At 36.9% G+C, this 17517-nt stretch overlaps 1 protein-coding gene across 1 annotated transcript in view; it reads right to left on the bottom strand.

Moving 5' to 3' along the window:
• The window catches only part of DCAF17 (DDB1 and CUL4 associated factor 17), a 1410723-nt gene that overhangs the window by 1141214 nt on the left and 251992 nt on the right, over nucleotides 1–17517 (bottom strand). The window contains exon 3 of the mRNA XM_044075525.1: nucleotides 347–437. Coding sequence (XP_043931460.1) covers nucleotides 347–437 — 91 coding nt within the window. The remainder of the gene's footprint in view (nucleotides 1–346; nucleotides 438–17517) is intronic.

Here is a 17517-nt window from a genome sequence, read left to right as displayed (position 1 = left end):
TAGTCCCAACTTCCTTGCAGCTGTCACTGCAGACATCTTAAAGGTGAAAAGTGATTATCTTCTGGCAGCGACCAGTCCTACACTTGAAGTGGAAAGACTGGATTATGCAATATCTACTTATCTCTAAGGCACACTACCTCTAAGCTTGAACAGAGTAGAAAAAACAGATAAATAATTAGTCTCATACGGAATTTTAGAGAAATCTATTAATATTTACAGGCTACAAGCGTAGCTAATTCTTTTTCCTAAAATAAAATTCTTCAGGTTTAAAAATCTGTACAGATTACCTAACAATTAGAGTTGCATAAATTAGATTCATAACATTAAAATTGTATAATAGACATACCACAGGGCATTCACACAACAAAGCATCTTCAATCTTTTCCATTCTATTACACTTTGGAATTTCATACAGCAGGCCTGGCACGGAGGTGGTACTGATAATAAAAATAAAATAAAGCACAAATGAAAAACAAAAATTTTCAGATACATTTATACACAAGTTCTATCTACTGCTTTGCTGTTTTGATGAAAAGCAATGTTTTACTCTGAAGAGATTACACCTCAGTGGCATTGTGATGAAGCATATACATAGCAAACCTGTACTATTACAATTTCAAATCTTAAAATAACGGCTTTGAAAACTGATAATGTTGTTTGAATACATCACACTATTGTGCATAGCTTAAAACAATCATGTCATAAAAATGCAATACAAAAATAACCAAAAAAAATATTTGCAATGGTTTCAAAATCAGCAGTAGTAATGCTAAAATGAAGCTCCTGACACCTAAAGTCTGCAGCATGGCAGAAAGAACAAAAGTAGGAAACATATTGCAGCTGGATTTTAACTGCTTAGCGAAATAAATGAGTTTGTCACAAATTATTTTTTAGTTGTGTTCCTAATTTAAAAAAAAACAAAATAAAAAATAAAACTGGCTATACTTTTACAGTTTCTACAAACCATGTATACAAGGTAAAGCATCTAAAGAGATGATCACCACTTTTGTCAGCTGGTACTGACCCATATAAATACATACAGATATAACACGGAGCATTTAATATGCCAACTTTAATCCAACGGGTAAGAGGCCAGGCACAATAATACATCACGGGAATCCCAGCTTCCCCTAAAATTCTGTAAATTAGTCGGACAGAGAGAACGACACCAACAGAAAACAGCAAGAGCACTGAAGCCAAACTAAAACTTTATACAAACAAGGACAGACTAAAGAAAGGCAGGGTTACCAGACAATGGAAGATAATTAGCAGGAATAGTAAGAGTTTTCATAAGAAGCTCCCAGTCTATTTAACCTCCCTAATAGCACACTGCCTGGATAAAGTGATCGTCAAACCTGCTACACACAAAAAAAACATGACACAAGTGTCAATGCGTCCTAGTTTCTGTAGTTAACAAGAGTAAAGAAGGGTAAAGCAGAGGAAGAACCATCTCCCTGTAGAAAAGAAATGGTCAAATAATCAAAAATAAGAGGTGAGCAGGGACGACTAGTCAGTACTAATCACCTTGGGGGCTGCTAATAAAAGGCACTTCCGGCTACATTCATTTGTTCGGAGGCCAATTATGCATGGGAAGAAAATGAGGCAGGGTAAGAAGGAATCATTAAGACTGCAGAAAAAAATTATACTTAAAGGTCTGAACACAAGTAAATGGAGAGTACTCACAGACAGAGTTGTTGTATAGGATGGCCTGAATGAAGAAGGTCTCAGTTCTGCAGAAGAATCAAACTGGGAGAGAAGAACCTTACATCTGATACTCTCAAATGGAATGGCGGGAGGAGTGAACAGCAGATCATAACCGCAACAGCTGGTAACCACCTCAGAAGAACAGACCATCATAAAGTGGGAGTCACAGTACATATGGCAGAGAAATGTTATACAAAAGGAAAAGTGCTAGACTTTAGGCAGGCTAGTTGTGCCAAACTGGAAGACTGCCTCCGGAAAGTATGACGGGATAGTCTAGCAGGGGAACTGGTAGCATGGCATAAAACAAAATGTGCCACTGATGAAATTACAAACCTTTATTTTATGCAGATTAATACAAATGAAAGGCAGAAGTCACGCATTTTCATAAAAAGGAGGCGACCACAAAGTTTAAGGAAGCAAGGAAAAGGATAATATCCAGGAAGTGTAAGAAAATGGCAAAAAATAGGAGAGAAAGTGAGAGAGAAATAAATTATTAGATGAATCAAAAGGTAATAGAGAAAGCAAATAAATACTCTTTGAGGTCACCAGTGGAAATTCCGTTAGGAAAGGAGATAACTTCTGAAACAGCCATGGAGTGCAAAAAAGTCTTAAGCAAGGCACAGCAAAACGTAACAAATGGGTAAAGGATTTCAGCCATGAGTGTCAGAAAGTAGACATAATGATCATGCATTTCAGTTCAATATTTACAAAACAAGAAAAGGGGAGACAATGCAATCAGACATGAAAATTAACCCTGATGAAGAGGCTGATGTGACTCTGGTCACAGAAGACAGTATTCAGAATATGCTCTTAAAACTGAAAGTGTACCAATACAGTCAGAAAGATTTTTGAAAAAAACTCCATGCTGATCTTGTCACATACCTCACAAATATACAGAATTTTGCAGAATGTCCAGATTTTTGCCTCATATTTTTATTTTTTCCTCACAAAAATTTATAGCTTTCTAGCAAATCATTTGGTAATTCAATGAAGATTGAAGTCTCTGATGACAGTGATTTGAGTTTCAAACTTCATGACTTTCAGAAAATGCATGCTAACACAAAATCTGTTATTCTAGCTAGTTTTTAAGTTTATAAAAGCAATATTTAAAATCAGTCCCTGATTTTGGACCATTGAGTCCCATGTTATTTTTGGCTTTGTCCAAAAGTCTTGTAATAAAAGCTTGAGATGTGCCTTGTTAAATCCTCTGTCTACTCTCTTCAATATACAACGACAGGATGAAGATACTACTACAGGAGTAAAGAAGTGATTTGTACGTTATGAAGGTGGATACAAGGGAAAGACCACACACCTCAGACCAACTAGTTTAACATGAGTACCTGGAAAACTGATGGAATCTTAGAAAAAAAATTATTGGGCTGTCCAACGAATTTATCTATTTCTCCTGTTATTACTTAAAGTGCTAGATGGATTTTTTTTACCACTGTACAATCCTTCTGATAAATATGTGGTGCAACAATGGCTGCTTCTGTAAAGCCAAATTATGCTGATGTCTACTGGGGATTTTTTAAACTTTTTTCATTGCTGTTAGCTAACAGTTAACATATTTACAATATTTACATAATGAGCAGATATAATTCCAGTTAATTTCAAGCAGATATTACCATTATTTTACTATTAGCTTCCTTTTAGTTACTCTTTCTTTTGTCTTCTCTAGTAATATAACTATTCACCTCTCTGGCATTTATCCATACTCTCTGCAATGTTTAGAAAACCGTACCCTTAACCCAACATTTAACCTTAATTTGACATCTAGGGTGAAAGCTGAACATATCACAGTTTGACTTGTTTCCCATTAACCACCCTGATTCATACCCATAAAGTTACATTGTACTGCTATCTTCCTTTCCATTACAACACATAATCTATTACCTTCTCTGATCTGCTTTTCTCATTTCTTATCACTGTGTCCTTTTATGCATGAACTCTAACTTCTCTCCCAAAACCCTCAATCAGCAAAGAAATAACCCTGCCTGTTAAACTGCACTGTGACAAGTTAGTGTTGAAAACTCCACTTAGCATCCTAAATTGTTCCTCTCTTTTATAACTGCTCTACTTCTGCCTCTACCTTTTCCATCTGTGTTATATAAGCTGGTGCCCAAAGCGCAAACATTATTACTGAACTGTCTATTCAACTATATACTGAAGCAACCACAGATATTCCTCACAAAAAGAACAGATGCTGAGGAAAACAACTCCTATGCAGACCACATTAAAGCCTTGTTCTTATATTCCGTCTCCTACAGGCTGCTGAGAGTGTCCTCTGATCCAGCCTTAATGGACCTGTTGTACATGCATAAAATAAAAAGAATTATGAACACTCAATTCAGAGACACAAACCTTGCCTGCAACATTAATAGGATATGCTGGAGGGGCAAGTGTGTGTTTCAGAGGTTCTCCATCTCTGGAAAAGGCTTCTCATACATGTGAAGCAGAGTCCATCCTTGTACTTATTCAAGTGAAACTTGCATCAGTGGATATGGAACCACAAATATACCCCTGGTCTGGCATATATGTCTCTATTACACAGAGGAAGCTTGCAAATACTCGGCCACCCATGCGCCCAAGTATATAAACCCTCATAAAACCAGTGAAAACCAATACCTATCAAATTTCAAGGAGAGGCACGGCTAGGCTTAAAAAGGCCCTTTAGGTCAACAGCCTAATATTCTATTACGAGAAGAGAATGAGATAGTGATAGAGGCTGGCATTAGTATCATCAAAACCATAACCCTCAGACCCACCGACTCTTCAGAACTCTATATAATCAAGCAAAGGCGTCAGTTAAATTTAGAAAAACACTATCTCAACCTACAAAACAACCACAAAGGAAACCCAAATATTTTCTGGACTTCAAGTATTCATTTCCTAAACCCTTGGCAAGTCTCCTCAATCCAACTATATGACTCAGATTACACCACAGCCTGTGCTTTTAACTCTTATTTCATCAGCACTGTTGAATACCTCGTTAAAAACAACTTAAATAACTCTGATAGCCAATTCCACTTCAACCACTCAAATGTACTGGTTTCCCATAAAAACCATCTCCACTACTAAAATAAATTAAAAAAAAAATCAACAGGAAGCCTAAAACCAACCAACTTACCAGCTGATAGTCTCCCAGATGAATACATTAGACGATGCAGAAGCCCACGTCTTCCCCATCTCCATACTGATCAAAATCTCATGTTCCCAAAATTTGGAAACAAAGTAATGTTACCTCTACACAAGGTGGCAAATCTGATGATTTTAGCAATATCAGACCAACTGCTACACTACCTCCACTATCTAAGACACTAGAAAGATGTAGCCACTTGCAATTACTACAGTACCACTCTGACCAAAACCTGCTTAGTAACTATCCACTCAGATTTTGTCCTGACCACAGTACAATAGGCTATCATATTTTAACATTAACCAAAAATGCAATAATCATCTCATTGTATCAACCACCTTTCTCGATCTTACAAAGGCAGTTGATACAGCTACTCATACTAAACTACTCCAACACTCACTAAACTCAGCCTTTCCACCAACACTATCAAAACAGTTTCTTAGCTCTCTAACAGAATATAATCCATCAAATGACAGACAGCATACTCTCTTTCTTCACTTCACTCCTCAAGGCAGCATACTTGGCCCACTGTTTAATGTATCAGCAATCTACACACTGCCCTTGGTCTTTCCTCCCATATTTAGCATGAAGATGATACCATCCATGTAAAGCTGTGCCCTATCCATAAATGAGCTCCAAATCAAAACCCAAGAATCATATTACTCATCAGAACTCTGGGTACAACATAACCTAATACTCAACACAAATAAAACAAAAAGTCATGTTCTTTTTGTCTAAAACAACTTCTGTCAAATTACTTTCCCTCATTTCCTGTCTAACAATATAACACTGGATGTTGTCTCAAATACCAAACTCCTAGTGACCCTAGACAAAACTTAAAAGTCTGACCTCAACATATCCAAATCATAAAAAAAATCTTCAAAACTATATTCCCTATACCAAATCAAAATGCATCTCTCAAAACATCCTTGAAAGCATTCAGCTAAGCCAATCTTCATAGTACACCACAACAAAGACTACAACAATGTTACAACAAACTAGCAAGATTTGCTTCGTGCCTCCCAAGATGAACCCACCATTGCATTGCTTTACAAAAAATAACTCAATGGCATTTACCTGCAACGTTCAATACACCCAACTGAATACTATCCACTCTGTTCTGCAACTATTACTTAAATGCCCATCCTTAACCCCTATAATGAAGTGGTATACTCACAAAAGAGAAATATGCTCTAAGGACAAAGTCCTAGTCTACAGAGAAAGGATAATAAATGCAGATGGTTGACTCTTTATACTCTTAACCACATTGCCAGATTCTAAAGCCAGATGCCTCTCACCCCAAGACATCCTCAAGCACAGCTTTGTTTCAAGAAAAATCTGCACACCCATCTCCTTAAATCTAAGGTCTACCCATGCTCCTCTTTTAAACAGAAATGCCCCCCCCCCCACATTTCCATGAGTTAAACCTGAGAACCCACTTCACAGGTAACTGCATTTTGCTACTTATTAAGAGTACATGTGCAACCTAAATATTTTCTCTACTGCAATAATCTAAGTTATATATAATAGATAGCCTGCCAATAATTCTGGATCATTTGCTAATATCAGCACAGTAGAGCTATTTGTTCATATACCCACGGTGGTGGTGCTGCGGTAGCGTTGTTGCCTCACAGCAAGACGCTGTCTGGTTCGATTCTCAGTTAGAGCGTCTTCTGCATGGAGACATGCGTGAATGGGCGTACCTTCATTGAAGGTTGTGTGTCAGGCCTGGCAAGCCGGTACGTAAAAATCAACTGCCAATCATTAGCGGACCGGAGTTCCTCTGTGGCGACCCCTAACCGGGAAAAGCCGAAAGACACAGACAACAGCTATTTGTTCATATGTTACAAAACATCTCTATTCCAAACTCGGTACCCTTATTTTTCTTTCTTTTATATATATATATATATATATATATATATATATATTTATATATATATATATATATATATATATATATATATATATATATATATATAATGTTCAGACATTTTCACCACAAATGTAACCTAATTTTTGCATAAGTGCATATGTGCCTGGACCTTCTTTAAAACTACATTTTCCTACTCCTGTTTATATCGCTACACTACTTCTTCCACCCCATCATTTTTTAATTCTGTTGCAAAAAAACATTCACTAAAACTATGCAATTGCTACTTACTATTGTGCTTTCTTGCTGCACACCTCTGAAACCTGAAAGCCCAAAATCCTGAAGACCAAAATCCTGAAAGTTCAAAAACTGAAAACTCAAAATCCTGAAAACACACAGGTTACCAACACTCACTATATTCCAGCATAAGTACATACAGAAACAAATAAAACACAAACTACATTACTGTTCTCCAAGTATAAGCTGGGGGGCAAGAACACCTGCACCCCCCCACACCCCCTGCTACTTAAATATATCAACTCCAAGGCTGCACTTAGTGTAGTGAAGCGCAATCTCGGAGTTGATATATTTAAGTAGCAAGGGGTGCAGGGGGGCTTGCCCACCTGCATATAGTTGAAAGGTAATATGTTTCTGTATGTACTTGTGCTGGAATATAGTGAGTGTTGGTATCCTGTGTGTTCTCAGGATTTTGAGTTTTTAGTATTTTGAACTTTCAGGATTTTGGTCTCAGGATTTTGGGCTTTCAGGATTCTGTAGCGCTCTTATATATATATATATATATATATATATATATATATATATATATATACACACATATACATTTATATATATACACACACGGATCTATGTTGTAACATCAAAAGTATGTTTCATCTAAACGTACATGAGCGAACTCACTTTCACGAAAATGCATTTCATCAAAAAAGCACTTTTGCGGGGGGGGGGGGGACTCCCGTGGGGGGGGGTTGTGCCCCCCCCCACTTTAATATTCTCACTCTGACATCGCACTACAGTGGGGAAAAGGGAATATTCCTTTTCCCCACTGTACCATGATCTAAGCAACAGTTTGCTTAGTTGTACAATCAACACTGCATGATGTACAAATAAATTTACATGCAAACTGCATGTTGTTTTTTTTTGTTTTCTTTTTTTTGCGAAAGTGCATTTTCGATAAAATGCACTTTCGCGAAAGGGAATTCACTCAAGTATGGTTCGCTTAAACGTACTTTTGATGTTCAGACTAGGACCCAGACATATATATATATATATATATATATATATATATATATATATATATACATACACATACACACACACACAAACACACACAGATATATATATATATATATATATATATATATATATATATACACACATTTTTTTTTAAATGTCAAACATGAAAAAATATATTTTGCCCAACAATAACAGTCACCTGCTATATTTAAAACTGTTCCAACTACTTACGTTGCTTCCCACAGCACATTTTAGACTACATCAGCCGTAAAGTTGTGGTCTGTCTAAACAGCGTTATGATTTTTTTTTTTTTTTTTTTTTTTTGTCTTTTTCAACTGCTAGTGTTCTATTGTGAAACTCAATATCAATATTAGAAATATTATTAATCATCAAATAATGCTCTTTATTGTTTTATTTTTCTGAAAAACTGTTACTTGAAGATTTCGATTTTAATCCCCTGGCCTCCACTGAAAAGGGTTCTTGTAGGACCCAGTCATTCCCAGTAACCAAATGCAAATAAATAACAATAAACACATAACAGAAAAGAACTAAACATATGGAAGAAATTAATGCATATTTGAGTATAAAGATGGCCAATACTTCTGATTTAGAGGGTTGAAAACTAGAATCCCAATTCCATGGAAAAGCACCGTTGTTTAAAAATGCAGTAATAAAACCAACATGGCAACAAACTGTTTACCAGAAATCACCAATTCTGTTTTATTTTACTGCTTTTGTCTCAAAGTATCGGGGATGAGATTAAAAACAGTAAAAATACAGAATTTTATTTGGACATACACTGAAAGGTAAAGCAAGTGAAGGATATTATTAATGAGCACTGAGGAACCCTTAAACATTTTGAAAACATTAGAGAAGTGATTGGGGTATTCCCTCATTACACCTTTAGACAAGCAAAAAATATAAAAACTGTTTTGCAGTAGAGTTACAAAAAAGATTTTATTACGGGAGGTACGAGAAAATATAATTCTTGTAACCAGTGCCATCTGATTTTTGATAAAAAACAGTATTTTTTTAGGAACAAGAATTTGGTATACCATACATTTCCCAGGGCTAATTATGAGATGAGGGCTACTTACTGGACATTTTATGTATGAAAGATGAGTAGGTCCTCCAATTAATGTGTTTACAAACACAAATACGCTATCAAAAAACATAATATTGAAACATAATGTTGCACACAACAGTCAAAATTGTAAAAATTTAAAAATATATATTTTTGGTTTTAGAATAAACAATTATTTTTGGTATTAGAAAAAAAATTCTACTTCCTCATTTTCAGGAATCTAGGATAATCTTTTAAAATATATAGAGCTCTGGTGGCAGGTATACCATACATTTCCCAGGGCTAATTATGGGATGAGGGCTACTTACTGGACATTTTATGTATGAAAGATTTATAGGTCCTCCAATGAATGTGTTTACAAACACAAATACGCTATCAAAAAACATAATATTGAAACATAATGTTGCACACAACAGTCAAAAATTGTAAAAATTTAAAAATATATATTTTTGGTTTTAGAATAAACAATTATTTTTGGTTTTAGAAAAAAAATCTACTTCCTCATTTTCAGGAATCTAGGAGACTCTTTTAAAATATACAGAGCTCTGGTGGCAATTTGCATCGTACACTCCAACTGGAAGCAGCCAATATTACACGTCTTTTAAGAAGGACAAATATGACATAGATACAAGTAGGTTTAAATTAATTATGTAAAGTAAACACAGTTAAGTTTCACTTTTAATAATTATTTGACTTATTTTTTTTTTTATTTAGGTGTATTTGTGTGTTTTAACCTCCATTAAATTTTTTATTGCTTTTTCTTTGTCTTATTGTGCCGTTCGTCATTTTTGAGTTTTATGATTTTTTTGAGTGTGTTTGGACTGAGTGACAACTCTAATCTTGGTTAGTATTCTGTTAACAAACTGGTTTATAATCCATAATAAATGGCTACTTCTGTCCTTGGTTTCTTGAGAAACCTTAGCTTTAAAGGGTGATTTCAAAATGGGCATGAAGTCAGTAGACCTCTTTAGCTTAACTTCATCAGCCATCTCTTTAAATAATTTCTCTGGCTATCTCCTGTCATTGAACATCTGTTCTAAAAATGACAATACTTTAAAAAAAACTAGGCATCATCAGAAACCAGGCAGAATGTTTTAACTATTTGTCCACGATAATGTTTTTCTTTTAGCTGAAAGGATGGCAACTACTTAAGTGTAGGTAAGAATTGAAAAAGGTTCATTTCCTAAATATAGTGGAAGAAAAAACCTTGCCTGTATCATTTTTTCGTTATCAAAATGTCCAGAAAATGAAACATTTATCTGACATATTACAGGAAAAGAAACAAATAAGTGGTACTGTTTAAAAACTGAAACAAAATGTTGTAACATCCATTGGTTCATCCCAGGCCATAGACTCATTCATTCATTCATCCAAATATCATAAATAACATCTTACATTCTTTAAAAAAGTAATGTAAACACAAATGTCTGTTTCCTAAACCAGAGAATCAAATTTGCACACAGTTGAGCAGCTGATGCCCCCATGGCCAATCTACTTACTTGGTGGCAGAAATAATTTTCAAAGGTAAAATAAATTATGCAAAATCAAATCCATAAGTGTACACAAAATATCACCGTACACCCTGCAGAATGTTTCCTTGATCAACAAACTTTCCCTGAACCACTCAAAAACTCATTCTGTGTGGAATTACAGTGCATAGGTCTTTAATGTCTTCAGTCACTGTAAGAAATTCTTTTCAACAGGGACTTCCTCCAAATGCATCCAAGAAGTACCAAGAATCTTTGACAATGTGAGGGTCTAAAGGCAAAGTTTGTTTAGCTTTACAGTCAACAAATATTGCCATATGTTATGTTTTGAACCCAGCTGCTGAAATTATCAGAAGCAAAAGAGGGTTATTAGAATCTTTATGCAGTTTGAGAATATCATAAATAGCAGGGATGGTTTACTTGAAAAAATAATGAATTTTAAATGTCTTCTACTGTCATGCCAAAACTTGGAAATATTGTCAATAGAATTAGAAATAACTACCCCATCAAATTTCATAATGTGAATGTTCTTTGATTTCTTAATGCACAATTCCCTTAACACATTTGCATAACTTTTCAAACAGCTACATATAGGTGAGTTTTTTTTTTGGGGGGGGGGGGTGTCTTCTAAAAGCTGACATGCTTTAAAATTAAAGGAGCACAACAGTAATCCCTGCTAGCTGCACCAAGTCTTAGCTTCACCATTCTACTCCACACTGTTGATACAAAAGAAAACGCTTTTTGAAATAGACCCTCATGGATGTTATCAATCTCAAAGTTGCTAAAGTCATAATCCTAAAATGACTTAAATTTTCGGTACTGGGAACATCCCTTTATATGACTGGTTCCATCCTTGATTGTATCTCACTGGCTGGTACCTCACCCTTGACCTCTTTGGTCAGTTCCTGGAGGCATACTGAAAATGTACATCTTGGCTGGTCAATCAAGATGTCTGTCTGTTGGCAAGACATTGTAAACACCTCAACAGAGGTGGGGAATTTTTAAAAAAAAATCTGTTTTCCCTATATATTTATCATGATCATACTGTGGATTAATTACTTCTGACTAGAAGTGCCACTTTTAGATTTCAACGGGACTGGATAAGTCAAGTTGGTATAATTTTTGTAGTCCCTTTGTAGTTTTGAGTTTTTCTGGCCCGAATCATATCACATTTCACTGATCTTGGTAAAGAAACATCTTAACCTGTCCAAACAACATGTCTTGTGTAACACTCGTGCAGTGAGACGGTAATTCCTACAAAGGCTCAGTATCTATCATTGAGTTTCATTAGCATGATTAATAATCAACATTCTACTCTATCAAATAATGCCATAAAGTCTTTGCATAAATTAGAATTTTCCCAACCCCAACTGTGGAACATCCACAATCTTAGCCCTTTAGGGACTTATTTTACTTTAACATGTTATTGTAAATAAAAATGATCAAACTGCAAAATGTTTCATTTTTGTAATCTCTTCTCAAAGCACTGAAATAAGGAAACTAGCCCACATACAATATCAGCATTCAAACTGGTCTCATCACTCAAAAAGATAGTTCCTTCCCACTACGTACCAATATTAAACTTATCATGTGAGGCATCATTACAATCCTTATTTAAGTGTAGGCAGCTTTTTGTTTGACTGCTGGAAGTAAAATGTCTATCTTTACCACCAGAAAATCTATTTGAAGGTCTGCTTTCTGTTGCAGGAAAGTACTGTTGTAGAAGTAAACTTAACAAAACAGCAGATGTTCTAATGGATCATCACTGCAGTAGTCTAAGCTATTTGGGCCCTACCGCCTGCACAACCCAGCTTCCCAAAGCTTTGGGTGCATTCCATAAGCTCAAACTGCCAAGAGAACTCAATGCACTCCCTGTAAAACACTGTTGTTGCATTTTTGCCAGGAAGGAGGCAAGAGTCCTGTACACTTTCACTAGGAAACAAAGTGAATCATAATTATATACAAACGTATGAAAATAACCCCACCCTGGCAACAGTAAGAGTGAAAGGGAAGGTCTAGAAGAGGGTAGTGAGACCAGCTATGTTATATGGGTTGGAGACAGTGACACTGACAAAAAGGCAAGAGTCAAAGCTGGATGTGGCAGAGTTAAAGATGTTAAGATTTGCACTGGGTGTGACGAGGCTAGACAGGATTAGGAATCTGTATATTAGATGGGTTTCCAACTGTATTTGCCTTCTACTATATAGTGGTTGCAATTTTTAGTACACTGACTCTGTCTGCAGTGCACGCTGCACTTAACTACCGAGAACAAACCATGAATGGCTTGGCAGCATGTGTACTTGACAGTAAACACACAGTAGTACACACCCCCTTAAGCCCAGCTGTATGCCGCCAGGCTGGAAGTCTGCTCACGACGCTGACATCATCATGCATGCCCCACATGTGGTGACATCAGCAAAAAATTTAAAAAAATAATAATAATAATAATAAAAAGACAGGGAAATTCGGAAATTAAAGGGGCCACTCAAAATTTGTGGCATCCCAATATTTTCACCTCAAAACCAGTAAATACCGAGGAATTCGGTACGGTTGAGAGGTCTGGGTAGGATACGTCTCCAAAGGAACACTGCCTTTGTGAAAAATGAGGTAGGGCTGATTCACCATAGGTGAATATCCAAGTTACAAGCACTTAACAGATGTCAGAACAATAATTAAAACAGATTTTCATGGTAAGAATCTCAAATCAGACTCATGAGCTGGTTCAAATGGAGAGAGAGTAAGCTTGCCAAGCACAAAACTGAGATCTCAAGAAGGAGTAACCTCTTTTCTAGGTGGGCGAGTATATAAGACCCTTTTCAAAAAGTGTTTAACTTCAGCATTGATGAAAAAAGGGAGGCTGCAGGGGCAGACATGCAGAAATGGCTTACAAATGTACTATGACAGAAGAGTATCACAAAACATTGGACAGTCACACACAGATAATCAAGAATCAGAAGCAACTGGGCCTGAAAAGGGTCCTGGTTCTTTAAGTGGCACCAACCAGAAAATCTTTTCCACGTGCGTATATATTATTTTATAGTAGCAGTCTTTTTTGCCTCCTTTAATACGTGCTGCATGCCTTCAGAGAGAAGGTGCCTAAAAGGTATCAAATTTACACTATCTAAGCAGCTAGCTAAAAAGTCTCCTGACTGGATTCCATTAAACTCTCCTCATACTAGTAAGCTTGGTTTATGAGGAAGATTATGGCAACTGCCCTTTGACAGACTGAAAAGAAGTGAAAACTACTGTTGCCTTGGCCAGAATGTAGTCACCACCACAATCGTAGGAGTTTCTTTCTGGATGTTTAGAAGAACCTTGGCGAGCAGTAGAAAAACACACAATAACACTTCCATCCATAGGAATGATAAAACATCTGTCTTCCATGTCTGTTTGCAAGGAATCCTGGAGCAGAATTTCTTTAGTTGTCTGGCCTTAAAGGGGGCAAACAGATCAACTTGAGGTGTTCCATACAGAAGGATCAATTTTTGCAATACCCAAGGATGACATTTCCACGCATAGAGGTCTATCATGGTTCTGCTGAGCTTGACTGCAATATAGTTTTGCTCTGACAAAATGTATGAAGCATAAAGAGTCAGACTGAGCTGAAATGCTACCTCCAAGGTTATCACAGCCAGTCTGCAAAAAATGTAGGATCTGGTATCCCACCCTGTACAACATCATTATGGTGGCATCTATGTCCTGTGGACCAGAGATGCTTCGAGGCCTTAATGCACTGACAACAGCCAACATCTCACTAACATTTATGTGCTTCTGTTTATCCACTGGTTCCTTATGTGCTTCTGTTTATCCACTGGTTCCTACACAGTCTGCACCTTTACCCCATTTCAAACAACTTCCCATGCCAAATCTGAAGCATCTGTGTTGACTGACTGGAGGGATGTTAGAAGGCTGAATGGAAGACCTGGACTGCAAGCAATCTGGTCTATCCACCATCTAGTCTCCCTCTTTACAAATCCATGAACTGGAATCTGAAAAATCAAAGGCTGTAGATGCTGAGTCCAGACTGATCTGAGGTACCATTGTATTTTCCTTGTGTGCAGTCCAGCAAAAGGCAGCATAATTATTATCAATACCATGTACTATTCTATAATCCTAAGAAACTTCCTGGTATGTTTAGATTCAGCTGGACAAACTCAGGAAAAGCTGTTGAAATACATCCACTTCATCGGGGGACTCTTCCCAAGGTCTAGTCTAACACATGCCAAGCAAATCATTCTCAGATGGGATGAGAGAAAACTTCTGCAGATTGATTTGAATCCACAGATGGAGTAGAAGTTTCTGAACCATTGCTAGACAGTCTTGACTGTTGAAAAAAAGAATGTGCAAAGATAAGAAAATTTACCAACTGTGGAAAGATATGGTTGCGCTGGAGCCTGCAAAAAGCAATGGCTAGAGCATGGAATTTTGGGAATACCCTTGATGAAGTGGAAAGTCCAAAGGGTAAAAGAGAAAAATGATACTGTGAGCCAGACACAACAAAGCTTAAGAAAAGCCATATGATGACAGGAGTCCTTTAGGTCCAGTTTTACCATGAATGGATGATGAGGAATTAAAGGGACAAGATGTTGAAATAACATCTTGAACTTTGGGATCTTGACAAAAAGGTTCAGAGCAGAAAAATCCAGCAATGGCCTCCAGGATCCTTCTGGTTTGGGAATTAGAAAAATCCTTGAATAACCTTTGCCTAGGAGAATGACTAACACTGGCTCTTGGACCCCCTGTGATAGCATGCTGTACAGAATGGGACAAATTTTGTTCCCTGAGCAAGAAAGAAACTCCTAAAAAGCAAGAAGGAATTTACATTGCCAAGAGTATCCCTGATGGATTATACTCAGACCCCAACTGTCTGAAATTATCTGATGCCATAAGGGAAGATGAAGTCTCAGAGATATAGAAACATTGCAGGGATGGTATGGAGGGGAGACTGAAACAGACAGTCATGCTGTCTTACGAGGACTGTCTTTGAGATTTGTTGGCTTTTCCTTTCTTTTTTGAGCTTCCTTTCCTGACTGTTGACTCCTTGCTGCTTAAATTGTTTATTTAAAAAGGGGCTTGGGGGGACTATTCAGTTTGGGAAATGAGGGCTGGAAAACCAGAGTCATTTTTTGTATCACTTTTCTCTTTTCATCACACTTCTTCAGTATCTTAGCTGCAGAAGGGCCAGAGTTTTCCTATTTAAGAGAGACAAATTCAAGTCTGAGATTTAACATTCTCAAGAAGGTTTTGATTAAGAAGCCAAGCAAATCTCTTCAAAACTAGTCTAATGCAGCAGCCCTAGATGAAGAATCAGCCGCATTATAACCACATTTTAAAATGTTTTGTCACCTCAGTAACAGTTGCCACATGAGCATTTAATTAATTATTTAACTCAAAGGATGGAAAGGTCACCATTAACTACTGCATGTTCTCAAATGACATTAGCAAAAGCTTTAACATACATGAGACTGACAGTTCAAAATTCTGAAACTTGAAGTATAAAAAGAATACAGTTTCTTCCCCACGTAATCCACTGCTTTCCATCAGCATTCTCTAAAACAGGCAATTTAAGAGAGACAGGTGCAGCTTTAGGCATCTACATCTATAACAACTCATAGAACATTTTCTGTGCCATAAGAATTACATTCTGATCACAAGGAAACACCTCTTTCATACTGGATAAAATGTAAGTGAAAGGAATTTCTTCAACAGGGAAATCCAAAGCCATACTGAACGAAGAATCAGAATACTCAGACTAAGAAAACACTCCTGAGATATACCTCTCCCCTTGCATTGCTATTCTATCAGAATGAAAAGGAATTATTTTCCTTTTTATTTTTAGCAGGTTGAGAAGATGAAAAAGCAGTAATCCGTTCCTTGGCAAATCCCAGTAAATCTTCCCTGTCAGTGGAAACAGAAATATGTGACCAGATGTTTTGCTCAGTAAGCACATTCTCCCTTAACAATGTCTGGCCCTTTGGCACACTGTACTCAGCATCCACAATCTCATCCCTGCCAAGTACAATGAGAAATGTAGCTCTCCACTGCTCAGTAAGAACATCCCTACAGTTGCAAAGGACATGGCAAACCCTCAGCTTTTGGTGGCTTGGAAGACTACACCAAGAGGAGAGGGGGAACAAAATGGGTGGTCTGAGGAACAAATAATGGACATGACAGAGTCACCCACCAGTGGCTAAAGCAAATAAGGAGCCAGGCTCACCCTTAAAGACACTATATATATTTTTTTTCTTTTTGTGCACTGGGGAAAGAAGAACCATGAAGACAGACTGCTGCTCCATTGGTAAGCTGGGACAGAGCTCTGAAATGTGTGCAGTGATGCCTTGAGGAACCAAGTAAGGAAAATGAGAGAGAACAAGTGATCCCTAGTCAAGTAAACCACCATAAATCCCCAATAAGCACAATATCCTGTCCTACGACACAACATTTCAATACAACAGTTTTTAATCAAGGTAAAAAAATTTTTCCTTACACAAAGTTTACATAAGCATAAACAGAACTCTGCTGTCACTGTGCATTAATATCCCAAGACACTTTGTTTCACAGTAAAAGAAAATAATCTGACAGAAAAAGTACAACTTTTAGTCAAAATGTAAAAAAAAACAGGAAGGCTTTCCCCAACAGGGGCTTATCTGCCTAGCTCTTAAAGAATTGCTGAGTTAATCAGAGAATCACAGAACCCACTGAAGAAGCAGCAAAAAAAAGCTCTGAAGTGCGTTTGTGCTCCAACTGCCTTTTATAGGAAAGTTCCTTGAGCACTTCTGTCAGTTGAAGTGCACAGAAGGTACTGAAAGCTTTGGGTGCAGGAGGTAGGACTGAATAGCTTAGGCTACTGCAACAGTGATCCATGTATAGAACATCCACACTGACATAATGGGAAAGTTGAAGCAAAGAAGCTAATCTATGCTGAAATTCTAATCAGAACCCTAAAATTAACAAAACAAAACAACTACACATTGTTGAATTT

The sequence above is a fragment of the Protopterus annectens genome, chromosome 6.part1 (genome assembly GCF_019279795.1).
Source record: "Protopterus annectens isolate FY-2018-M chromosome 6.part1, PAN1.0, whole genome shotgun sequence".
Taxonomy (NCBI): Eukaryota; Metazoa; Chordata; order Ceratodontiformes; family Protopteridae; genus Protopterus; species Protopterus annectens.
The sequence above is the reverse complement of the archived record's forward strand: the minus strand, read 5'-3'. Positions and strand labels throughout refer to the sequence as shown.